At 41.1% G+C, this 23,605-nt stretch overlaps 3 protein-coding genes across 8 annotated transcripts in view; 1 reads left to right on the top strand and 2 right to left on the bottom strand.

The window, feature by feature from the left end:
* Positions 1-828: 828 nt before the first annotated feature.
* Positions 829-5,378, top strand: si:ch1073-390k14.1 (deoxyribodipyrimidine photo-lyase). Its single transcript, XM_036535606.1, has 8 exons — positions 829-1,053; positions 1,282-2,176; positions 2,282-2,454; positions 2,599-2,683; positions 3,417-3,649; positions 3,905-4,099; positions 4,241-4,466; positions 4,842-5,378. The coding sequence occupies exons 1-8, from the start codon at positions 829-831 to the stop codon at positions 5,363-5,365; spliced, it is 2,556 nt and encodes an 851-aa protein (XP_036391499.1). The 3' UTR covers positions 5,366-5,378.
* Positions 5,379-5,903: 525 nt separating this feature from the next.
* LOC118781822 (lysine--tRNA ligase-like) lies at positions 5,904-15,439 on the bottom strand. Of its 2 annotated transcripts, none has more exons than XM_036534917.1 (14): positions 11,058-11,237; positions 10,744-10,885; positions 10,116-10,281; positions 9,899-9,992; positions 9,605-9,791; positions 9,273-9,398; positions 8,745-8,864; positions 8,215-8,377; positions 7,793-7,966; positions 7,373-7,458; positions 7,203-7,288; positions 6,943-7,069; positions 6,568-6,711; positions 5,904-6,277 (listed from the first exon to the last, which is right to left on the bottom strand). In XM_036534917.1, the coding sequence occupies exons 1-14, from the start codon at positions 11,195-11,197 to the stop codon at positions 6,203-6,205; spliced, it is 1,830 nt and encodes a 609-aa protein (XP_036390810.1). In that variant the 5' UTR covers positions 11,198-11,237; the 3' UTR covers positions 5,904-6,202. The 2 variants fall into 2 exon arrangements, with proteins under 2 accessions (XP_036390810.1, XP_036390811.1); XM_036534918.1 differs by lacking the exon at positions 11,058-11,237 and adding an exon at positions 15,367-15,439 and having other exon boundaries at positions 5,906-6,277.
* Positions 15,440-21,793: 6,354 nt separating this feature from the next.
* Positions 21,794-23,605, bottom strand: part of nfat5b (nuclear factor of activated T cells 5b) — a 43,261-nt gene continuing 41,449 nt past the window's right edge. For all 5 annotated transcript variants that reach the window (XM_036534599.1, XM_036534601.1, XM_036534600.1 and 2 more), the window contains 2 exons: positions 23,109-23,365; positions 21,794-22,336 (listed from right to left, as the gene is read on the bottom strand). In XM_036534599.1, coding sequence (XP_036390492.1) covers positions 23,127-23,365 — 239 coding nt within the window. In that variant the 3' untranslated portion in view covers positions 21,794-22,336; positions 23,109-23,126. The remainder of the gene's footprint in view (positions 22,337-23,108; positions 23,366-23,605) is intronic.

The raw sequence follows: 23,605 nt of genomic DNA, 5'->3' as shown, positions 1-23,605 counted from the left end.
TACGCACTGCACGTAACGATGTTGTCCTTGGTATTAACGTGGTATTATTACCTGTCGTTTTTTGTGTCAGGAAACGTATATTTAATCCAAAGGTATACAACTAAATTATCGTGCAGGACTGTTTCTGGTAAGTAAAAATATTTGATCTGCTATGCAATATGATCATTGAAGAGCACTTAAACAACCTATGGACATTCTTATTTCAGTGGTACGTACTTAGACCCGCATATTCAGGGCGGTGTTAGGGAGACCGTCATATTCAATTTAACCACACATAAATTATGAGTGAAATAATATACTGTAACTTTTCCAGTGTGGATTAATGCATTCTTAGCTGTGGTTGGTGCTTTTTGTCATTGTGGACAAGTCACTGATGACGTAGGGTGTCAAAACCGGCCTTACAAAACATGTGGTGGGAGGGGTTAGGAGGTTGTGTAACTCTTTAAATTCTGATTGAATAACAGAGGTCTTTTTAAAAGAAATGCAATGCTGAGTTCGTATGTACAGCGGTGAGACTGAAATATATAACGTAAGCCTGTTTAGAGTAGCACACGCTATATGAGCAGATGTTATGTAGTTATGTTTTGCTTGAAAAGAGGAAATGTTTCCTTGAGTATTGCACGGGATTTGTAAAGTTTACCGGTAATACAGCGGAACTCCATCTGGAAGGACCTGTCTTCAGTATCATCACCTCATATACTGTGCTGGACAGTCAGCTGGATTTAGTGTTTGGGCAGTATTTCCTCTAAAGCGATAGTTTCAGAGGAAAAGTCAACCGCATAAACACTAGAAGTTACAGAATATCACAAAGCAATAACCATCTGAAAGATGTCTACCAAAGATGAAGTGAAGCCTGTTGCACATGTGAAACATTTTATGAGAGAGTTGCTGCTTGGGAGACAGGACCCTGAAGAATTCTTCTGTCTGAGCTTGTCTTTGCTTGGACACCAGTACACCCAGGAGCAGTTTCTGGACTTGATTGAGCCCCTAGCTGAGGGACATGAGGAGCTGCATGCCTGTCTTGTCACCATCTTCCTGGATTACTTTACCAAGGTGAGTTCAGGCATACTGCTCAGCACTGTCTGTCCTTATAACCATTGCTACATGTATCATGTGTTCATGCTGCAGGTTGGTGTGATTTCCAGCCTTAATGAAAGTAACCATCTACTTACTGAACTTGATACACCTCCAAGTACAGTCTTTCTTGTTAGATTTATCTAGTGAAATCGAATTGCCATTGGTCAGAAGTCTCTCAGTCTTATGCACATCTCTGTGACACAGGTACAGTCTGGTAAAGGCGTGGAGGAAGAGGAGCTAGAGCTGGCTCTAACCCTGTCCATGCAGGAGATGAGAGAGGGTGAGCTGGCAGCACAGGGGCCACTGTCACATGTTCAAGATTTGAGCTATGCCCAGCGGGCAATAAGAGGAGGGAAAGTAGTCCAAAGGAATGGCAACTCTCATTGCAGCAGGGCTCCTGTGCCCTGTGCCACGGAGCAGGCACAGACAGAGAGGTATACAGAGGGACTTATAGGGAAAATAACTAATTGTCAGAATGAGAATATGTGTGTCACTGTCACAGAGGTGATGTACCCACCACTGTCCAGAAGTGATGAGGATGTCCCAGTGGAAATAAACTCAAGCCAAGATGAGAAGTCAAAGAGGTCCAGGCGGAGGCGTCAGCGGAAGAGACAGCAGTTGGCCATGTCTCTGTCCCCCTCCTCCCCTAGACCTGTCCTACTGTGGTTCAGAAGAGATCTGCGATTGAATGATAACCCAGCTTTAATTAGCTCCTTGGAGGTGGGTGGGCCCGTGATTCCAGTTTTTCTCTGGTGCCCTGAGGAGGAAGAGGGGCCTGGTGTGACTGTTGCAGTGGGCGGAGCTAGTAAATACTGGCTTCATCATGCACTGCTGAGCCTCAACCATTCCCTGGAAAGACTGGGCAGCCACCTTGTGACAGTAAAAGTAGAGACATCTTCCCAGGAGGCCTTACAGAGACTGGTAGCAGACACCGGGGCAGGCACACTTCTGACCACCGCCCTGTACGAACCCTGGTTGAAAGAACGGGATGACCTGGTGTTCACAGCCCTGCTGCGCCAGGGGGTGAAGTGCCAGTTCTACCACTCCTACTGCCTTAGGGATCCGAACTCTGTCAGTACTGAGGGGGTGGGACTCAGAGGTAAGTTTATTTGCAGTGGACAAACTGTTGTCAAAGATAACAACTATTCCTTGGATAAGTGTCTTTGTAGGGATAGAAATGTTGATTGTTGTGTGTTATATGTAGGAATTGGCTCAGTTTCCCACTTCATGAGTTGCTGTCAGCAGAATCCTGGGCCTGGGCTAGGTACACCTGTGGATGCGCCTCTGTGCCTCCCAGTGCCCTCAGCCTGGCCACAGGGTTCTCACCTGTCTCAGCTGGGTCTGGCCAGGATGCCACAAAGGAAAGACGGCACAGTAGTAAGTTTACTCCATCATTGACCCTCATTCAGAGGTGATTAAATATTGTGTTACATTTACATATGTCAAACTGAGAATTAAATTATGTGTTACATTGACACATGTAAAACCAAAGATTATGTGTCCTTACACCTCTGTATCAAGGTCGACTGGGCAACAAATATACGTAGTTCCTGGGACTTTAGTGAGGAGGGAGCCCAAGCACGCCTGCAAGCCTTCCTTCAAGATGGTAAGACTTTCCTACCATTACCAATTCGTCTTGCACAGCAGATACACAGACAGTATTTTTTTAGACACAAGATGGCACTACAGTACAAAACTTAGGGCTGTTTTTTTCTTGATTAAGCGCACATAAAACAGGCAGTGTGAAACTGTCAACACACTCTCTGTATGAGAAAGTTGTACAGCTTGAAATAATGAGAGTTTTAAAGAGTTTGAATGGGTGTTCGTATATAAGAATGTGCCTCAGTATAGAAGGTATAGGTCCCACCGCAGTATCTTCAGAGTCATCAAGCAGCAGGTGTCTGTAACGCAGTAAACAGGCAGCATGATCCTGTATATGACAGCAGTTGTCAGCAATATAACAAAATGGCTAACCTGGACTCACAATATGCGATTTATTAAGTACTGCATGGTTTTATATTATTCACTGAGAATTATGATTATTCAGGATATAAGGAAATTATGTTTATGGGACCTCATTTAGCTATGTCAGATTGTGAAGGCCCAACATATTGATATATACACTGATTTGCACACGTTATTATTGTGCATTATTACCTTTGTCACATAACTTTGTCAAAAAATCCTGATTTAAAGTTACTGCATAGGATGGGACTTCAGTACATGTGAACATTTATCATGGTCTGTGGCAAGTGATGCTTGTACTGTAGGAACACTACTACAATGGGAACGTCAAGTGAGGTGAACCAGTGAGATGCAGCATTTGTCCCCTTCCTCAGGTATCTATCGGTATGAAAAGGAATCCTGTCGAGCGGATGTCCCCAACACCAGCTCTCTGTCCCCTTACCTGCACTATGGGCAGATCAGCCCTCGCTCACTGCTCTCTGGGTCTCGCAGTGCCAGATGCAGGCCACCGAAGTTCCAGCGCAAGCTGGCATGGAGGGACCTGGCATACTGGCAGCTCACCCTCTTCCCTGACCTGCCCTGGGAGTCCTTGCGCCCTCCCTACAAGGCAGGTTTCACAACACGGCTAGAGCTGCCCTGGTGGGAGCACTAGCACACACACAAGGGTGCATGTCACACACTGTAATGTTCAGATACATTTAATGTCCAAGCTGCAGTTATGTTATTTAGGAGTGGAGTGAATGTATGCAGGTATTAGTAAGATAGCAGCAAGTCTAGTCTTTTGTCATGAAGATAATGATAAGAAGACCATTGTTGTGAAGGAAGTACCATGAGTTGACTTTGTGGTGTTTTTCCCCCACAGGCCCTGCGCTGGAGCACAGACCGTGCCCATTTGAAGGCCTGGCAGAGGGGTAGGACAGGGTACCCTCTAGTGGATGCATCCATGAGGCAGTTGTGGCTCACTGGATGGATGAACAACTACATGCGGCACGTAGTGGCCTCCTTCCTCATTGCCTACCTGCACCTTCCATGGCAGGAGGGCTACCGCTGGTTCCAGGTAGGGGGGAGTGTTGACTACAAAACCATTCTGAAGAGAACTGAGATGCAAAATCCCTAGCTGTTTTGTCTCTGCTTGTGATGAAAGGAATGTTTTTGAATGTTTCTTACTAAGCCTTCCTTTCCAACTGTGTGCCTGTAGGACACCTTGGTGGATGCTGATGTTGCCATAGATGCCATGATGTGGCAGAATGGAGGGATGTGTGGACTGGACCACTGGAATTTTGTCATGCACCCTGTCTCTGCTGCACTGACCTGTGACCCCTGTGGGTCCTTTGTTCGAAAATGGTGTCCAGAGCTGGCAGAGCTTCCTGATGAGTTCATCCACAAGCCATGGCAGTGCCCCACCTCCCTGCTGCGTCGAGCTGGTGAGGCCACACCCCACAGCTTATTGACCAGCCCATGACAGCAACCTTTGACAATAAGAGGGCAAAGGTCAAGGTCCCTCTAAAAAAGGTTATGTGATGTACAGAAAGCACAACACAGATTTCAATTATATGTTGTGACTTCAGTTCATTTTATGTTCAGTTTACCTTTGTGAAGTGCCACATTTGTTAATTGCCAAACATTGAGTTTGGAAGACTATTTAAATGATTTCACTCATTGTGAATACTTTCTTGTTTACGAGAAGGATATATTAGTGTGCATTGCATTCTCAACTTAATGGGGGAAATTAATTATGTGTACTAAACCAGGCAACTAGTTTAATGAAAGTTGCATTTCTATCCCTCTCTGTATCTCAGGAGTGGTGCTGGGTCAAAACTACCCTGACCGGATTGTGACAGACTTGGAGGAGCGGCGTGCCCAGTCCCTGAAGGACGTGGCAGTGGTGCGGAAACAGTTTGGGCAGTATGTGGATAGGCACTCTGGGTGTGACCTGATTCCCCTGCCAGACCGCCTGGTGAAAGAGGCCCTGGGCGGAGGGGACCTCATGCAGAGTGGCAGTCGCTTCCTCCTGCCCGTCATAACCCGAATGGAGTTTAAGCACCAGGCACATGACGCTGATGCCAAGTCCAACCCCTTTGACGCAGTGCTGAAGGGCTATGTGAGTCGTAAGAGGGATGAAACCATCGCCTTCCTGAACGAGCGGGACTTCACAGCCAGCGTCCTGAGCGAGAATGCCCAGCGGAGGGACAGGCAAGAGCGGGACCAGCGTGCACTGGAGGGGCTGCCTCACCCCCCTGCTACCCGCAGTAGGGCCAGGAGAACCCCCAGCAAAGATGTCTTCTCTGTGGTACCAGCAGGAGTCACTGCCCTACACAAGTGATAAAGACTTCTCAAGCCAGACAATATTCAGTGTGCCACTTTGTATAATTTTTTATCAAACTAAAGCTCATTTGTAATTAAACCTTCAGGTCTAACATTTATTTCTATCTCTTGCTTGAAATAAAGTGAAACAAATACAATATTGCTCTGTGTGATACATGTGCATACATAGGCTTCACTTTTAGAGCTCCACTGTACTTTGGAAACTTGCACTTCCTGCCACTCGTCCTTCCTTCAACTTGTGCCATCAGATCACTTACTGTATATAAAGCCCCCTTAGAAGGACAGATAAGTCTTTATGCATTAAAAGCTTTCAAACCACTACCTGTAAATCAGCCTTAGAACACACCAGGACTTTCACTGCAGTCTGAGCAAACCTTAAAAGGAAAAAAGGCTGCCGGACAAACGTTTGATATAGGAAGCATGAAGAATGGAGTACCACCCAATTTTATCATGAAGATTTTATTTCCATCTTACATTTTAAGATTGAAAATTTCATTTAGACAGTCCATTTCCTCAAAACATTGGCTGAAACATCCATATCACCAAAAGCAAAATAACACTTATAAACTTAACAAACACATTTCTAAAATAAAAATAAAGAGATATAAGATCTTCACTCCATATATAGATTCGTTTTTAGGAAATTATATGTAAAATTAATTCTTCCCTTCAAGCGCAAAGCTGCTAGACCATTACCCTCAAGTGCCACATTTGATAATCAGAAGATAGACAATCTGCACCAAGAAGCAAATAGAACAGTCAGATCCCTTTCCCACATTAGATCCATATCCAACAGCGTTCTCTCTGCTGGCAAGGATAACCAAGGGTTACAGTGTTACACAGAGGTGCCCTCAGTGGGTGGAGATGTCTTGTTGTCATCAGGTTTCATTGCAGGGAAGAGCAAGACTTCCTGTAAAAGAGCAGTCTGATGAGAAGGGTTGATACAGACCAGGCTGCACTTACTCTGTGGTTTGAGCCCTTGTGACCACACAGTACAACAGTCTTTATATTTGGTTTGTTTGTATGTGTGTGCACTGCAAGTTAGCACACTTGTACATTTTATGAATATTTACATCAGTTTTGCACATTTGTATACCCGTATGTGATGTGTATGTGTGTTACAGGTGCAGTGTGCATTCATATTACTTGTGCGCACACAAGGTTAGTAGCACAGTCACCTCTATGTGCCCTGGTACATACCTTAATGTTGTTGGAGTCTGTGAGGAACATGGTGAGGCGGTCAATGCCCATGCCCCAGCCAGCAGTAGGTGGCAGGCCATACTCCAGTGCAGTACAGAAAGTCTCATCGATGAACATGGCCTCATCGTCGCCCTCTGCCTTTGCCTGTGGAACAAACATACTTAACCTGACACACCATTAACAACCAGCATAGATCATCAAGACTGAAAGTGAAAGCCTTAACATCAGTCTCTGCTCAAGCAGATACATCAATATTGTTTTTATCCCAGTCAAAGAAATAAATTATTCATTTTAATGTACAAATCCAACTCCATGAGCCAACTGATTATCCTTAGCTACTGTTACTGAGGGAAAGTTCTCACAAGGAGCACAAACCTTGGCCTGCTGTTCAAAAAGCTCCCTCTGTCTGATTGGGTCATTCAGCTCAGTGTAGGCATTGCAAATCTCCTTCTTCATCACAAAGAGTTCAAAGCGCTCAGTCAGCCCTTTCTGTGATCTGTGCCTGGGAGGTGAGTGAGAGACAAGGTCAGTCTGGTCCAGGAAATGTGCCTTAACCCACCAAAGATTTATAACCCCTTACAACATGAACAGCATATGAGTCTTGACTGCCTGCTTTCTTTAGAGTGACAGCTTACCACTTGGCCAGGGGACTCATAATCTGCGGGTGATCACAGATGAAAGTGGGGTTGATACAGGTAACCTCCAGGAAGTCTCCAACCAGCTGCAAGAGCACAAACAATCCTGAGTTAGTAATGCCATTTCAGTCAATCAGATGAGGCCTCTGTGAAATACATATGAGGTGTACCTTGTCGAGAAGGCGGGCAGTGGTTCTTGGAGGGGGACACTCTACACCCTTCTGGTTGCACAGCTCATCAAAGAACTTGCGGGTCTCTGGAAAAGAGAGTAACAGTTAGGGAAGTCCACCAGAGGAAGGAATATAAGCATGGTGTGCATCCACAGATTACAGCAAGGTAGCAGAGGTAGACTTATGCCACTTACATAGAGCTGGAAAACATGGAAAAAGACTACTCATATCTAAATCACCCAAATGACCTTTCTGAAACGTAAGCCCCTGCATATAGCCAAACCAATTTTTGCCAGAATGCAGAAAATAACTTGCATGACTTGTGACTGTTTTAAAGGAAACTGACGCATTTGCACAGAGTTTCGGGGTGTGCTTGAGTGGCTTAGCAACAGTGAAGTCTTGTGAGTGTTCACTTCTCACCATTGCTGTCATAGGTGTCTGGCGCTGGGAATTTCACACCCATCGCCTTCTCCAGCTCATGAACCATGCTTATCCTCCTGAATGGGGGTGTGAAGTCTATCTCGTAGGCCTGCCCTTCAGGACCATCTGGGTGATAGGTCACCGTGTATCCACCTGTGATGTGCTTGACCATTCCTGTGGGACAGAGGAAGGGCACTGACACACCAGCCTCAAAAGAGTGGTATAAAATAAAAATATGAATACTGACTGTGTGGGGAAGCCATGTATCTAACACATTCACTCTACATCTAATCATTTGGAATCAATGAATTGCAAACTTTACTGGATGTGTTCTCTCAAACAATCCCATGCTAGCTGTGCTAAGTATGCTTTGAAAAGACCCCTCTTTCTCTTTAGCTTTTACATCGTCTACCATCACTGACCTGAGAGCAGCTTTTCTGTGATCTCCATCAGGTCATGGTAGTCTGCATAGGCCATGTAGAACTCACAGGTTGTGAACTCAGGATTGTGGGTAAGGTCAATGCCCTCGTTTCGGAACTGCCGCCCAACCTCATAAACACGGTCAATTCCTCCAACCACCAGCATCTGAGCACAGACAAGAGAGGGACACAACAGTGAAATAGACTTCTCCCTTCCTGGAACAGTGAGATGTAGCATGCTGATGCTTCATTAGTATAAACTAAGACACCAACAGGAGAGTTCCCAATTTCAATTCGATTCAATTCATTGTACTCATTTTGCACACTTTGAGGTTTAGTCTCTCTTTTATCGTACCAAGCTGTGTGACCAATCACGGGGATACACATTATTCATGTTGTTATTTAGATGGCTCTAGAATTCTTTAAAACATTCTAAACAGTGACACATGAACTACCGTATATATGAAATCTCTTCTCAATGTAAGCATTTTGTAAGTAACTGAGATACACATACAATAAGGTGGGTGTGTTACCTTGTGGTAGAGCTCCGGGGCGATCCTCATGTAGAGGTTCATGTCCAGTTCGTTGTGATAGGTGATGAAAGGTCGGGCCACTGCACCTCCTGGTATAAGGTTCATCATGGGCGTCTCAATCTGTCACAAAAACAACTGTTGACCTCACACTCTCCCTTCCTCTATTCCTCTAAGCCCGAACACTAGCATATCCTGCTACTACAATATACACAGAATGCTCCTTAAGTAACCAATGAGGAGCCTCCCTGACAAGCCATCACCAGTTTAGATAGTCTTAGCATGTTACCCAAACAAACTGTCATTTAAAAAAAACAAACAACAAAGCTCTAAAAGTGAACATGCTCTTAGTGTACAGATATCTATAACCTATTAACTTAAGTGTGTGCATTTCCATCACATACTGCCGACTGCCGACATCCTATTCAAGACAGGATTGAAATTGTGGCATGACACTTTATCAGTACTATCCTCCTGCTCTCAGCCCTCCCCGCACACCCCCCCACCCTCCAATGGGAACAAAGCCCTCACCTCCAGAAAGCCCATTTGGTCAAGAAAGCTGCGCAGGTAGGTGATGATCTTCGCACGTGTCACAAACTTTTGCCTCACAAAGTCATTTAAGATCAGGTCCAGATACCGCTGACGGAACCGTGTTTCCTTTGACAGAGATTTGAAAGGGTAGTTTCTTTTGCATGTGAGAAGCTCATTAGTATTGAATACCTTTAACTAGCTTTTTCCAATTTATCAAAGGATTTACATATGAGGTAATCAACTGAAAGGTTAGCTCAAAGAACACTCACTGGAACTGACTGTCTTTCCTTTGATTGTTATATGTTAAGCTAACAGATATGTCAGTAGCTCACCTTGTCCTTGAGGCCAAAGTGCAGATGTGGCAGCATGTGGAGACAGGGGGACAGTAGGGTTATCTCAATGGGAATGATACTCAGCTCTCCCTTCTTGGTCTTCCCAGGGTTACCACGGACACCAATGATGTCACCACGGCGCAACTTGGAATTGATGCGTGTAAATTCCTCTTCTGACTTATAGTTCCTGATTAAGTAAACAGTGAGTGTCAAAAAGTATAACATGCTTTTAATTAATCCTTTTATAAGTCATTTTAAGGTAACAGCAGGCGAGAAAAGTTCAGAGTTCCATACCTGGAGTTTGCCATCACCTGAAGCTTGACTCCTTCCCCTCGCAAATCATAGAACAGCAGCTTGGCACCTGAGGCTCTTTTTGCATGAATGCGACCTGCACAGCAAAATTGTACACATGCGTTTACTTTTACTGAGTGTAACAAGGACAATGCAGTTTCAACAACCCCAGTGTATACTAAAAGATTCACACTGTTGAAAAGCTCCTCCTACTGCCTACCAGACACACTGAGGACAATGTCTGTTAGCTGCTCCCCGGGTTGTAAGTGGCTGTATTTCTCAATGAACTCTGTGAGCGAAAGGTCCACATTGAACTTGTGAGGGTATGGATCCTCTGCGGTGCCCTTCAGTGCTTGGATGGCTTGGGTCCGTATCTTGTAATATTGCTGCATTAAGAAACATAATGATCAGTAATGTATAAGCCTGTTGACATCAGTAAAGCACCTAATGTCTGAGGTGTGTTTTTACTCTGTGATTAGAAAGTCTGGTTCTACATTTGTGCATTTCTCTGAGGGATATATACAATCATCTTTCAGTGTATAGCTGTGTATCTCAATTCTGTTATAGAGCAAAGCTGTATACAAGACTGTAAATTAATGACAGTTGTGCTGCAGTTTTGTGTAAAAATGTATAGAATTTCAGGACTTTTAAAATCATTTTAATATAATTACAAAACAATAAAATTACCTAGACCATTTTAATAAGTGACATAAACCTTTTTAGAGAAATTTTAATATTTAAGAAGTTAAAATACATTTTCAATCTTCAAAGAGATCAACTGTTAATCAACAACATGTTCTATTTTCACTACCAATGCAAGAGCGATTTACAGTCCCAGTATAACTCACATTAGGGTCCAGAGTCTCCTCATCTGCACAGTAGTTCTGATCCCCTTTGTCATCGGTCTCTTGCTTCTGCTCCACCTGTTCTTTGATCTTAGACTCTTTCTCTGCTGCCTTCTTCTCTGCTTTCATTTGCCTCTTCAGCTCACTAAGGACGCAGCAATGGAAAAATCAGTCAGGCACTCAATACAGGGTCAGCCCTGGATGAGGCAGGTCTACACAGATATCTACTGCACGTGCTCATACAAGCCCTGTCTGAATCTTTCAGTATGGTGACAAAAGGTTGGTTGTTTTTCTTGACAAACAGAAAAGCCACCAACCTTTCGTCACTACGCCAACGATTCCCCTGGAGTTGTATGGGAATGACAACTGTGCTGGGAAGAGCAAACTTTGACTTCTGAGCCCTGATCACAGAGGCTCGGAACACCTGCTGCCTGGCAATTCTGACCAGAGTCAGCATGGCGATAGGAGCTGTGCTACTGAGCTACTCCAGTCACTGTCCAGACCTGGAGAGACAGACACATAGGCACAAATTAAGCTGAGCAGCCCCGGCCCTCTCCTCCTTCACAATGCAAGGCCCAGTACAGGCCATCTGGTTCACCCCCTTCTGAAATGAGACTGTACTGGAGGCCAGAGGTGAGCACCTCTGGGTTCTGGTTCCGTTTACGCTCTGCGGTCTTGTATTCATTAACAAAATGTTTCAAGTGCAAATCATTTTTGCATGTGTGTTGACGTCTTGCATACTCCCTTACTTATAATGGTGCTTGCTAGACAGAAGTATACAGACACCATGCTGCAGGACACTATCTACAGAAACAGCAACATCAGACAAAGTGAAAGCGCTCAATTAAATAAACTGCGCAAGAGGAGGCGTGGTGCTGTGACTTCTTCAGAAACGAAACTAGTTAGCTTTCACTTACTGTGTGCTTATCTGATGTCATGGAATCATATTGTAGTCTCGATATTTGCTTGTATTCAACGTGATGTAGTTACTTGGCTACTGCACGTAACCTGGTTACTGAGGTAAAGTTATGTAAAATGAGGCAAGGAAATGTACAGTTCTTTCTAGTACTCATGTATCATCCAGTTAACAGCTATCCACTTCAAACAGAAAGAAGGTATTACAATCACTTTGAGAAAAAAAGAATGAAAATCTATACAGCAACAATGAGCGAGTAAAACTGTAAAGCAAACTAGGCACATACGCAGATATCTACTGCACGTGCTCATACAAGCCCTGTCTGAATCTTTCAGTATGGTGACAAAAGGTTGGTTGTTTTTCTTGACAAACAGAAAAGCCACCAACCTTTTGTCAAAGTGAAAGCGCTCAATTAAATAAACTGCGCAAGAGGAGGCGTGGTGCTGTGACTTCTTCAGAAACGAAACTAGTTAGCTTTCACTTACTGTGTGCTGAGGTCCCAATGATTAACGTTTTATCTGATGTCATGGAATCATATTGTAGTCTCGATATTCGCTTGTATTCAACGTGATGTAGTTACTTGGCTACTGCACGTAACCTGGTTAGTGAGGTAAAGTTATGTAAAATGAGGCGAGGAAATGTACAGTTCTTTCTAGTACTCATGTATCATCCATCTAACAGCTATCCACTCCAAACAGAAAGAAGGTATTACAATCACTTTGAGAAAAAAAAGAATGAAAATCTATACAGCAACAATGAGCGAGTAAAACTGTAAAGCAAACTATGCACATACGCAGATATCTACTGCACGTGCTCATACAAGCCCTGTCTGAATCTTTCAGTATGGTGACAAAAGGTTGGTTGTTTTTCTTGACAAACAGAAAAGCCACCAACCTTTCGTCACTACGCCAACGATTCCCCTGGAGTTGTATGGGAATGACAACTGTGCTGGGAAGAGCAAACTTTGACTTCTGAGCCCTGATCACAGAGGCTCGGAACACCTGCTGCCTGGCAATTCTGACCAGAGTCAGCATGGCGATAGGAGCTGTGCTACTGAGCTACTCCAGTCACTGTCCAGACCTGGAGAGACAGACACATAGGCACAAATTAAGCTGAGCAGCCCCGGCCCTCTCCTCCTTCACAATGCAAGGCCCAGTACAGGCCATCTGGTTCACCCCCTTCTGAAATGAGACTGTACTGGAGGCCAGAGGTGAGCACCTCTGGGTTCTGGTTCCGTTTACGCTCTGCGGTCTTGTATTCATTAACAAAATGTTTCAAGTGCAAATCATTTTTGCATGTGTGTTGACGTCTTGCATACTCCCTTACTTATAATGGTACTTGCTAGACAGAAGTATACAGACACCATGCTGCAGGACACTATCTACAGAAACAGCAACATCAGACAAAGTGAAAGCGCTCAATTAAATAAACTGCGCAAGAGGAGGCGTGGTGCTGTGACTTCTTCAGAAACGAAACTAGTTAGCTTTCACTTACTGTGTGCTGAGGTCCCAATGATTAACGTTTTATCTGATGTCATGGAATCATATTGTAGTCTCGATATTTGCTTGTATTCAACGTGATGTAGTTACTTGGCTACTGCACGTAACCTGGTTAGTGAGGTAAAGTTATGTAAAATGAGGCGAGGAAATGTACAGTTCTTTCTAGTACTCATGTATCATCCAGTTAACAGCTATCCACTTCAAACAGAAAGAAGGTATTACAATCACTTTGAGAAAAAAAGAATGAAAATCTATACAGCAACAATGAGCGAGTAAAACTGTAAAGCAAACTATGCACATACGCAGATATCTACTGCACGTGCTCATACAAGCCCTGTCTGAATCTTTCAGTATGGTGACAAAAGGTTGGTTGTTTTTCTTGACAAACAGAAAAGCCACCAACCTTTTGTCAAAGTGAAAGCGCTCAATTAAATAAACTGCGCAAGAGGAGGCGTGGTGCTGTGACTTCTTCAGAAACGAAACTAGTTAGCTTTCACTTACTGTGTGCTGAGGTCCCAATGATTAACGTTTTATCTGATGTCATGGAATCATATTGTAGTCTCGATATTCGCTTGTATTCAACGTGATGTAGTTACTTGGCTACTGCACGTAACCTGGTTAGTGAGGTAAAGTTATGTAAAATGAGGCGAGGAAATGTACAGTTCTTTCTAGTACTCATGTATCATCCATCTAACAGCTATCCACTCCAAACAGAAAGAAGGTATTACAATCACTTTGAGAAAAAAAAGAATGAAAATCTATACAGCAACAATGAGCGAGTAAAACTGTAAAGCAAACTATGCACATACGCAGATATCTACTGCACGTGCTCATACAAGCCCTGTCTGAATCTTTCAGTATGGTGACAAAAGGTTGGTTGTTTTTCTTGACAAACAGAAAAGCCACCAACCTTTTGTCAAAGTGAAAGCGCTCAATTAAATAAACTGCGCAAGAGGAGGCGTGGTGCTGTGACTTCTTCAGAAACGAAACTAGTTAGCTTTCACTTACTGTGTGCTGAGGTCCCAATGATTAACGTTTTATCTGATGTCATGGAATCATATTGTAGTCTCGATATTCGCTTGTATTCAACGTGATGTAGTTACTTGGCTACTGCACGTAACCTGGTTAGTGAGGTAAAGTTATGTAAAATGAGGCGAGGAAATGTACAGTTCTTTCTAGTACTCATGTATCATCCATCTAACAGCTATCCACTCCAAACACTGATAGTACTGTGTCCTCAAACAGATCTTGCTCTCAGCTGAGAACTGTCTCATTGTGGAACTGTACACATCCTGTCCCCGTACTGTCGCTGTACTTACTGTATGCACTTTTGTAAGTCGCTTTGGATAAAAGCGTCTGCTAAATAAATAAATGTAAATGTAAATGTAAACAGAAAGAAGGTATTACAATCACCGAGCTAAGTCTATCTCGACAACCATTTAGCGAATGTTAACCAGCCAACAAGACACATTTAAGTAATATTAGCTAGGACAGACAGACAAGCACAATTATAAAGTTAGTCTTCACAGCTAGGTACCTCGCTACAGTTATGTTAACAGATCACAAATGTATGAAGTCAGGCAAAAAATCAGTTCTAGTTAGTAAGCTTGTTGCCAATTATTAGCTTCGAATGAAGCACAAATGACATGGCCCAGGTAGTGACAAGCCCAATTTATTCACATTAGCTAGCTGTACTAGCTTGAGTTATTGTAGCCATTTCCATGAAAGGCGGTTGCAGGTCATTTCTCTTTTCGCACATAGATAATACTCCTAAAGCGTGGTTCTACCGTGACAACGAATTGATCACAGGTAAATGTAGTATCCAATTTTGTCAGAAACGTCTCATAAAAAACCCAAGAAAGCGCTGACAACGTGCACGCGGTCGCAATGCCAAATGGGAGTTATAGGTCATTTTCCGACGGACGACTCCAACACAGGCGAGCAACGCTAGAACAGAAAACTACATATAACGTGTGCACCAACCCACTCAGCCGTAGAGATCGCTGTAACTTGTCACATTCAAAATCAAGTGCATTACAGTGTTGTACTCATTGTCCCATCGTGCAACATTTACCCTGATTGCGCGCAACATCTTTTGTTGTACGAAATAATTAGCTACTGAGTGTACTCAATGACCCACGCACAAAGTCTTCGCAAGTAGTATGCACCGCACCTTTAAAGCAGTACCAAAAAGCGATAACATTTGCTTACTTTTTACTGAGTTTATTTTCTCCGTCCATCACCGCCGCATCCGCCATCTTCGCCGGTCTGCAAAGCGAAACGAACCGTTTCCGGACTGTCTCCGTTTTCTCTTGGAACATGCGCAGAAGTTCAAGGAGGCGGGTTTAATTCGTATTGTTTCATCTCGTCACATCGAAAGTTTCACCTAGTGACCTCAAGACGTGGATGGGTTAGGCGGGGATGTAGGTTACAGATAACAATATGGCGACGCGTAGAACCTATAGTATTTTTCTACAATAGGAATGCATTTACATTGTTACTGTAATGAAGTCTCATTTCATAAGTATAAGAATGGGAAACGTGTTTTGTCTCGACAGATTCCATAACGAAGTTTGGCAGCATTGTTTTTTGTAACACTTTAATTGAACTAAATCTACACTCTGTTTGGAAATACGATGCGCCATGAATAGCTTAGTGGGGGCCTGCTGTATCGGAGGATTTGGCACGTACCGTGGTTCACCTTGGATGGCAACCTTACTAGCTAGCTGGACATATTTGTGGCCGTTTGGGTAGCTGGCAACGTCTAATGGAAGTTCTGGAGCCAACTGTCCTAAATTCCACAATAGGAAAGTCGCCTTTCTTACATGTACAGTTTCATTGGGTTCCTGTAGACAAATCTTGGCTTATGTTTTGCAAATGCCTTAAATATAATATATAATATAAATATAATTTACCAGACAAATGATTGTGTACATGTTTATTGTTGTATGTTCTTACCACAATAAGCAATACATTGTTGGTAATATTAATATTGTGAGCACCATTGCTAAGAGACAAAATCTGTACAACTACAAGGCACATTTTGAGAAAAAAATGAATGAAAATCTATACAGCAACAATGAGCGAGTAAAACTGTAAAGCAAACTAGGCACATTCGCACATACCTTTTCGCCTTATTGTTCTTTTTATGTTCATTGAATAAATAGGTATTGAATGGTTTATACAAAAGATACCTTTTAATTCTGGTTGTCTAAACCGCCTGATATTTTCAGTCCGACTCATTCTATATCTATGTATTTCGTATCTATCCCATGTGGATCCTCACACTTCGAACATAACGTGTTCATTAAAATGGCAAACACGGACAATTTTTATAAGTCAAACCAAACATGGTATGTGAATGAAGCCATACCTTTTAATTAAATTACCTCAAACACCAAAGTGTACTATTGTTCTGGCTACGACGATGTAATTCATTTCACGCCGTCATTTCTCAATTTCTATTCATCGATCCACTCATCACAACATCGCACTTTTGAGATCTGGGCTAATCAATGCTTGGGTCCATGCAGTGAAAAGCAACATGCCCAAACCATATTACGTGGTCTTGTCAGGACAAAACTCAAAATGTTTCTTTATTGTTACACATATTATCAATAAGTGGGATGGAAACACCAAAATGGATTTCATAGGTTTGTAGAAAAAGATCGTCAGTTTCTCCACTATGGACTGTGGGGAACTGGCAAGGATGGTGCATTTGTTGCAGTTTTGGTTTCTGAAGCTCCAGCAATAGACACTTGCTTCTGTTTCAGTGCTTGCTGTTTTCAGTTGCTATGGTTTACCAGAGTGATGCACGATATTTGAAAGGCACAACCTGACAACTGCAGCAAGCAATATCTTGTACAGTGTACTGTAGTAGTATGTTCTGTTTTCAGTACTGTCCTGTTCCTAGTGTTAAATTTCTACAGCAATTTAAAAGCATACATACTGAAGTGCCATTTTTTCAACTGTTGCGCATAACATTACTAAAAAAATGAATGTTATGCCCTGTTTTAGGTTTTTAAAGTCCTTTGTAATGTGAAAGTAAGCACACACACATCACATCTGCAGTGAACTTTTCAAACACTAGTACATTCCATCAATAGAGAATGTCTTGTACCCTGACACTTGGCATTTGGATATGATATGCCACGCCTACATTCTCTCTAGATAGTATGTATGGAATGTAGTATGGAAAATGACAGGGCCAAGTAACAAGAAATAAGGACATTAAAAAAAAAACATTAGGTTTGTTTTTGAATAGTACTTGCTCAGCTTGTGTATGGAAATGTGGCCCAAAGTGTTTGGTGCTGTAACTTGGCTTCATTTTGATAGTTGCTATGGCAGATCTACTTTTGCAAGTTTTCCACTAAATTATAGAGAATAAGGTGTTTTTCTAGAATATAATTCATTTGTTTTGAATAAGAACACTATCATTTTACCCTGTAAATGTTGGATATTTTCTTTTTCTATTTTATAATGTACACGCCAATAGGCTTCAATTTAAACATTTATCGATAATCACAGCACTAAGAAGCCATATAGTACACACTTGATCCTGGGGTTAATGCAGTAATAAACAGACTCTTTCTTACCTGGAAACTCTTGAGTTGTTTTTTTTAATCTGTAAGGACTCATTATAATCAGCAGGAACATGGGGGAAATTGTAGTACTAGACCTCATTAATTTAATTGAACCAAGGGCTACTGATTTGTGTTTCACCCAAAGTGCGAACACAATAGATGTCTAAAACCTACTCAAGAGCTCTTACATTCAACAGCGCAAAAAACCACTTATTTTTTCCATCCAGTTTACTAATGCCATATGTGGAATCTTGTAAAATTATCTTAAATTCTGATTTCCCATCTGAGCACCTCTCAGATATTCACTGGGCATTAATTTAAATGGTCTTTTGAAAACTGTTTCTAAAGGCACCAAAACACACAAACATCTCTCACATATCCTTATGAAGAATAATTAAATGAACAAACAAGTGAAGATGAAAAGGAAAACTTAAAATCTATTTTTATTGATATAGATAGCAGCAGGTTTACAGAAATATATTGCAAGATTATACAAATGCCCCCACAAAAGCAAAATACATATTTTTATTTTTCAAATTTAATATTTAACAGATTGTTCACATGGTAGCTGAAAAAACAGGCTTCCCTGACCCACCCTGTGTCAGTACTGGATGTCAATTACTGAAGCCCAGAAAGAAAGGACAACTCTACTCGTAATAAAGCTAGCATTCACATCAAAGAGCAGCCAGACAGTTAAAAGGAACACACAGTGAAAATAGTGTGCAAACCACCTGACCAAATGAATGAATGAATGATATAGTTATGTATAAAAAATAAAAACAAAAATACACAAATTGCTGGTGACCAGTATGTTTAGAAAGCAGAAATTTGTCATCACAATGTGAGGACAGCCCAAAAATTACATTTTTAAGTTTATTATTATTATTATTTATTTTCTTTACAAAAACATGATACAGCAACCACTCTGGAGAAAAGACTAAGTAGTTAACATAACATTTAATTTTAGCTGTTGTTTCCTCTTCCCCTTGCAATGAAGAATCACAAAAGGCTAGAAAAAATATCTTTAAACAGTAACAGGTATACATGTGGGTCAAGCTGCATAGCAGTTTGAGATGAGACTTCAATTGCATTTAAGTCTCAACATAAATGCAATGAATGTTTTAGTAAAAATTAGTAGACGTACAAACATTTTTACAAAACTATATTATATGGTCACTCATTTTTGGGACATTTTTGAGGAAAAAAATTAATCCACTTCAAAGTCTAAAGGCTTGTCAGTCATTTACCAACAAAGGGCAACATCCACCAACAACTGTACCACTGAATTTAAGTAGGCAACAATGGTACAGGAATCTGTTAAAATACAAGATTTGTCAAGGCACATGTATTTCTGCCAAAAAAGAAAGGAAAGAAAGATAAAAAGACAAGGTAATGGCTGATACCCCTCAATTACACTTGCCATCTGTTCCACACGATAACATACGTAACCTTATGTCAACTTGTAATGAAATTAGTTAAATCAATGTGTACAGACGTAAGTGTATAAGTATATGAAAACTGTTAAAATCTTTCCTTGTGTTAATGGCTGGGTACATCTTGTAAAGTCCAAACATTTTATGTGGCTGTGAAGCAGAGAAAAAAATCTGTGTCCTGAAAAACCAAATTGGCCCTCTTAAATAGAACTGAACGTTATCGAAAATTGCTGACCAATATGTGACATTTGAAAAAAAAAAAACTGGGTATGTTTAACATATCAAAATATCTTCCATAAGATGCTGCCCAAATATATATATACAATATACAGAATGTTTGTAACATCTTAATTGGTCCAGTATCAGATGTAGTTGCTAGTTGCAACAAATGCTGCCCACAGTGTGTGAGGTAATACACATTTGTATCGTTTTTAAATTTCCCATTGAAATAAGTTTTCATGGATCATGATTATGTGTGATTTGGCTCTATGTTTGGCACTACTTTCCCAAAACCTTCTGTGCTTTTCTCAGACTATAAAAGGTCCTAGAAATACAAGACATGACATTAGGGGGTCAGTGTTAATCAATATCATTACTGTTACTCTCTAACTGTGAAAAAAATCCATATACTGTAACTGATCTTAGCCAGGCATTTTCAACATAATGTACTGAGGAAAACTATGACAAAATCTTTCTTGCTCTCATTTACTCCATATTTGTATTTATACTCATATATGACATATTTACATGGGTACTCAACAACCAAATACAGTGTATAGCAGGGAGAGCGTATATATGAAAAAGAGGAGAGAAAAAGAAGTGAAAAGGACTACAATATACCAAAAACCAACCATGAATATAAGTAAACTGTAGTAAGTAAACTGATGGTTGGGACACAATGCTTGAAATCATAAATTAGATATGGTTAATGGAAATGATACTGCAAAGAACTTAACCAGTAAAAGAACATGATGCTAAAATATTTTAAAATATAAAAAATAAATAAAAATAATCACACAAAATAACCGAGACAGGTAGAAAAACCATCAGTATTTGACAAAAGTTGAAGGTGGCTGGATATAGATGGCTCTTTTCTCCAGTGCACATGTGGCTCATCATCCTGCACAAGGTCCCTTTAAACATCTGAAAGAACACTGTTTGATCACTGAGGTCAGGAGAACAGAGGACTTCATGTCCCTTATAAATCACCTTTACCAGTCAGAGGCCAAACACACCCTCCACAAACAGCTGCTTGTTTACAAAATTAGTAAAGATAGTGACAAGTTAAAAGTGGAGTAACAATAACAACAACCAACACAGCAAAGACATCAAAATAGAGGCTTCAGTGAGCTATCCCTGTAGTTGTCATTACAGAGACCAGCCCCTTGGCTAAGCAAACACTTAACTGTAGACTCTCACTAGAAACACAACCTCTGTCCTGGCTCCTTTCCAGTCAGATACTATAAACTTGCAAGTACGGCAAAACAAACAAACATGTTTGGTAGCTTCAATACACACTTGACATTGACATTTACAGTTACATATGCACAACAGTGCAAATTACAATGGATCATTTCCCCTTTGCGTAATGATCAGATCAATTCGCTGCAGCTCTAACACTGACTGAGTCTTGTGATGGTGAATAAATGTGGCCTTAACCTGAAAAGCCTGAAATGGGTTGAGACATAGACTCTGTCAGCCTTCTGCGAGGTCAAAATGCAGAGGGAGCTCACATCAGCATGAGAGAAATTTTTATATTTCATAATAATATAAATATGAACAGTTATGTCAATGACACACGACACAACTCTCCACCCTTCCTGTATGTAGCACCATGCAGCACTACAAGAAAATAGTAAATTGTAAAAATATACAATGCAACAAAAATGTTGCATTTGTTAACAAGACTGCCCTCTGAATGTCCCACTGATAATACAAGGGGCTGGAAACCTCACTAATCTGATACCAATATACTTGCTCAGCACAAAAGTGCCAGACATTTAGAGAACATATCACAACATCAACCACAGAAATGAGGCTACAGCTAACAAATTATATACAGCTGTACTTAAACAGTACAAATAACAAGAGGAAATAATTTATTTCATTACACAAAAGTTATTCATATACTGTTACATACACAGTTATGAAAATATAAGAAGGCTGTCATATACACATGGACAAAGAAACATTCTCACTGAAAAGAAATTTGTATTTCTAATGGACATGAATGACCAAAACACAGGTCTGGTCTCTTTTTTTCCCTAACTTGTCTCATATGCCATACCATCCTTTGACTATGTCCTTCTGTATCATCAGGGGCTCCCTGGGCAAGAAAGTAATGTTGTAAAATTAATCCTTAGATAGGAATGGGTTAGCGCTGGGAGATTTCTTTTGTTAAATGAAACTAACTTTATAAAATTTAAGACATGACTCAAAAACATGCATGAGTAAGAAAATAGTATTAATATATACATTAAACATGAGTAGATATCCATATATATCAATCAAGACTTATAAATTATTTTGTAAAAAGAACATATAGCTAACTACAGAATCCACAGAAAGCTATATATGTCAATACAAGGAGTAACTGGTCACAAAGAAAAGGGTTATAAAGTGCTCAACATATAATGTTAAAAAATATCAAAGGTTTTTTTTTTGTTGATTTGTGTATTGTCTTTCAATCTGATTTACCCCAAAGAGATCTATTTAAAAAAAAAAAAGAGAGAAGCGCAATACTTTATAAACAGTTACTAAAGCACACAGTGTCATCCAACATAATTCAGGATGACTGTATGCTTGATTGCTGCAACACCTTGAAAAACTACACTGCAAAGTGCTGCACTGAGAACTAATAAGTTTAACTCACACTCCAACAGGTGATACATTTCATTCACAGCTATAGCCATACAGCAGGGAGCTACCCAACAGTGATGCTGTTCATTTTACAGTCCGTAGCACAAGTCAGACTGGCGACCCTTGTGCTCTACACTCTGCACCAGATCTGGTTGACGCTGGCACTGCCCTCTTTGCCTCCTTTTGCACATCTACATGAGGAACAGATTTTAGAACCACAAGCAGCTGAAGCTTTGATGCCACTTGTAGCTGTGACAGGACCTGGTTGATTTGTTCTTCTGAACCTCCTTAAACTCCTCACAGGCCCTGAAAGGAGACCAACAATGTGTAAAAAGTGCTTTACGTATAAGTTCAAAAAGGATTGGAAAGAGTCTTGAATATCTTAACATCATCTGCTATTCATTAAGGGCACCTAGTAGTTTACCTTCTTTTACAATTATATGGCTTATGTGACTGGAGCTTTAAATTAAGATCACATTTTGTGGAAAAGTAAAAAATAAACCTCAGGGATGCAGATTTTTCGGATGTATCAAGCCTTTACCAGGACAGTTACAAGGTCGATCAGTCAACCTGTTTATTTAGCATTATAGCTTGCATTTTCTTCCTTACATTTCTCTGGCTGAATTTGCTACTATGAAATACTTTTTGGCTACTATTTTCTACTCTGTCTCCACAGTCTTGTCCAATATAATGAAATGGTGTGAATTATATTTCTAGATTTACACTGAAATGAGTGACCCAAAAACCTACAACTAAGGTGGTTGCTGTATGCATTTGGAAAGATTGTATGCTTTGTCCCTAGGAAGCTCTATGTTCAGTGACTTTTTCCTTTTTATGGCCTGTTTCATTTGCCTGAAAGCAATTAAAGACAGGGAGGTGCTCATACATCAGTATATTAACAAAGTGTTCTCCAGAATTCTCATATCTTGTGGTGTCTTTTACCATGGGGTCACCCAATACACAGCAGAGTATTTGGTCATGAGACTTAACTACAACATCAGAGCCTTTTTCTGAAATTGCTTGGCAAGCACCATTTAGGATTCATGGTGATGCAGAGGCTCATAAGAGGTTTTCTTACCTGTGTCTCACAGCCACCTTAGTAGGAACGGGAGATGTTGTTCCCCTGCTCTTGAAGGCTCACCAGCAGATCATCTATCTTTTCCATATTTTGGGAGGTGCTCATACTGCCCTGCATGGTCCCGGACTCTGACATGGACTGGCTGAGCAGAGACTGAATCTGCGAATCACTCTCGCCTTGGTTCTGACCCGACTGACTGATGGCAATGAGCTGATCAGACAGCGTGGGCCCAGGGGAATTTATAAGCTGGCCACACTCTGAGGGAAACACAGGAAAAGGAAGTCACACGCTTACCGGCTATAGACACTGATCAAGATAAAGTGCACTTTACCCCTGACTGAAAACATCTACCTTGTGGCATCAGAGATTTTCAAATATAGACTCTGCTCACACCACAGAAATCAAACCAAGATAGATGAGTAAAATGAAGAAACTCCATTTTACAATTATCGTTAGTCCAATGACAATTTTAAACAGGGTAGTGGTTACCAATAGTT

The sequence above is a fragment of the Megalops cyprinoides genome, chromosome 8 (genome assembly GCF_013368585.1).
Source record: "Megalops cyprinoides isolate fMegCyp1 chromosome 8, fMegCyp1.pri, whole genome shotgun sequence".
In the NCBI taxonomy this organism is placed as follows: domain Eukaryota; kingdom Metazoa; phylum Chordata; class Actinopteri; order Elopiformes; family Megalopidae; genus Megalops; species Megalops cyprinoides.
Note: the sequence above shows the minus strand (reverse complement) of the source record. Positions and strands in the feature narration are given on the sequence as shown.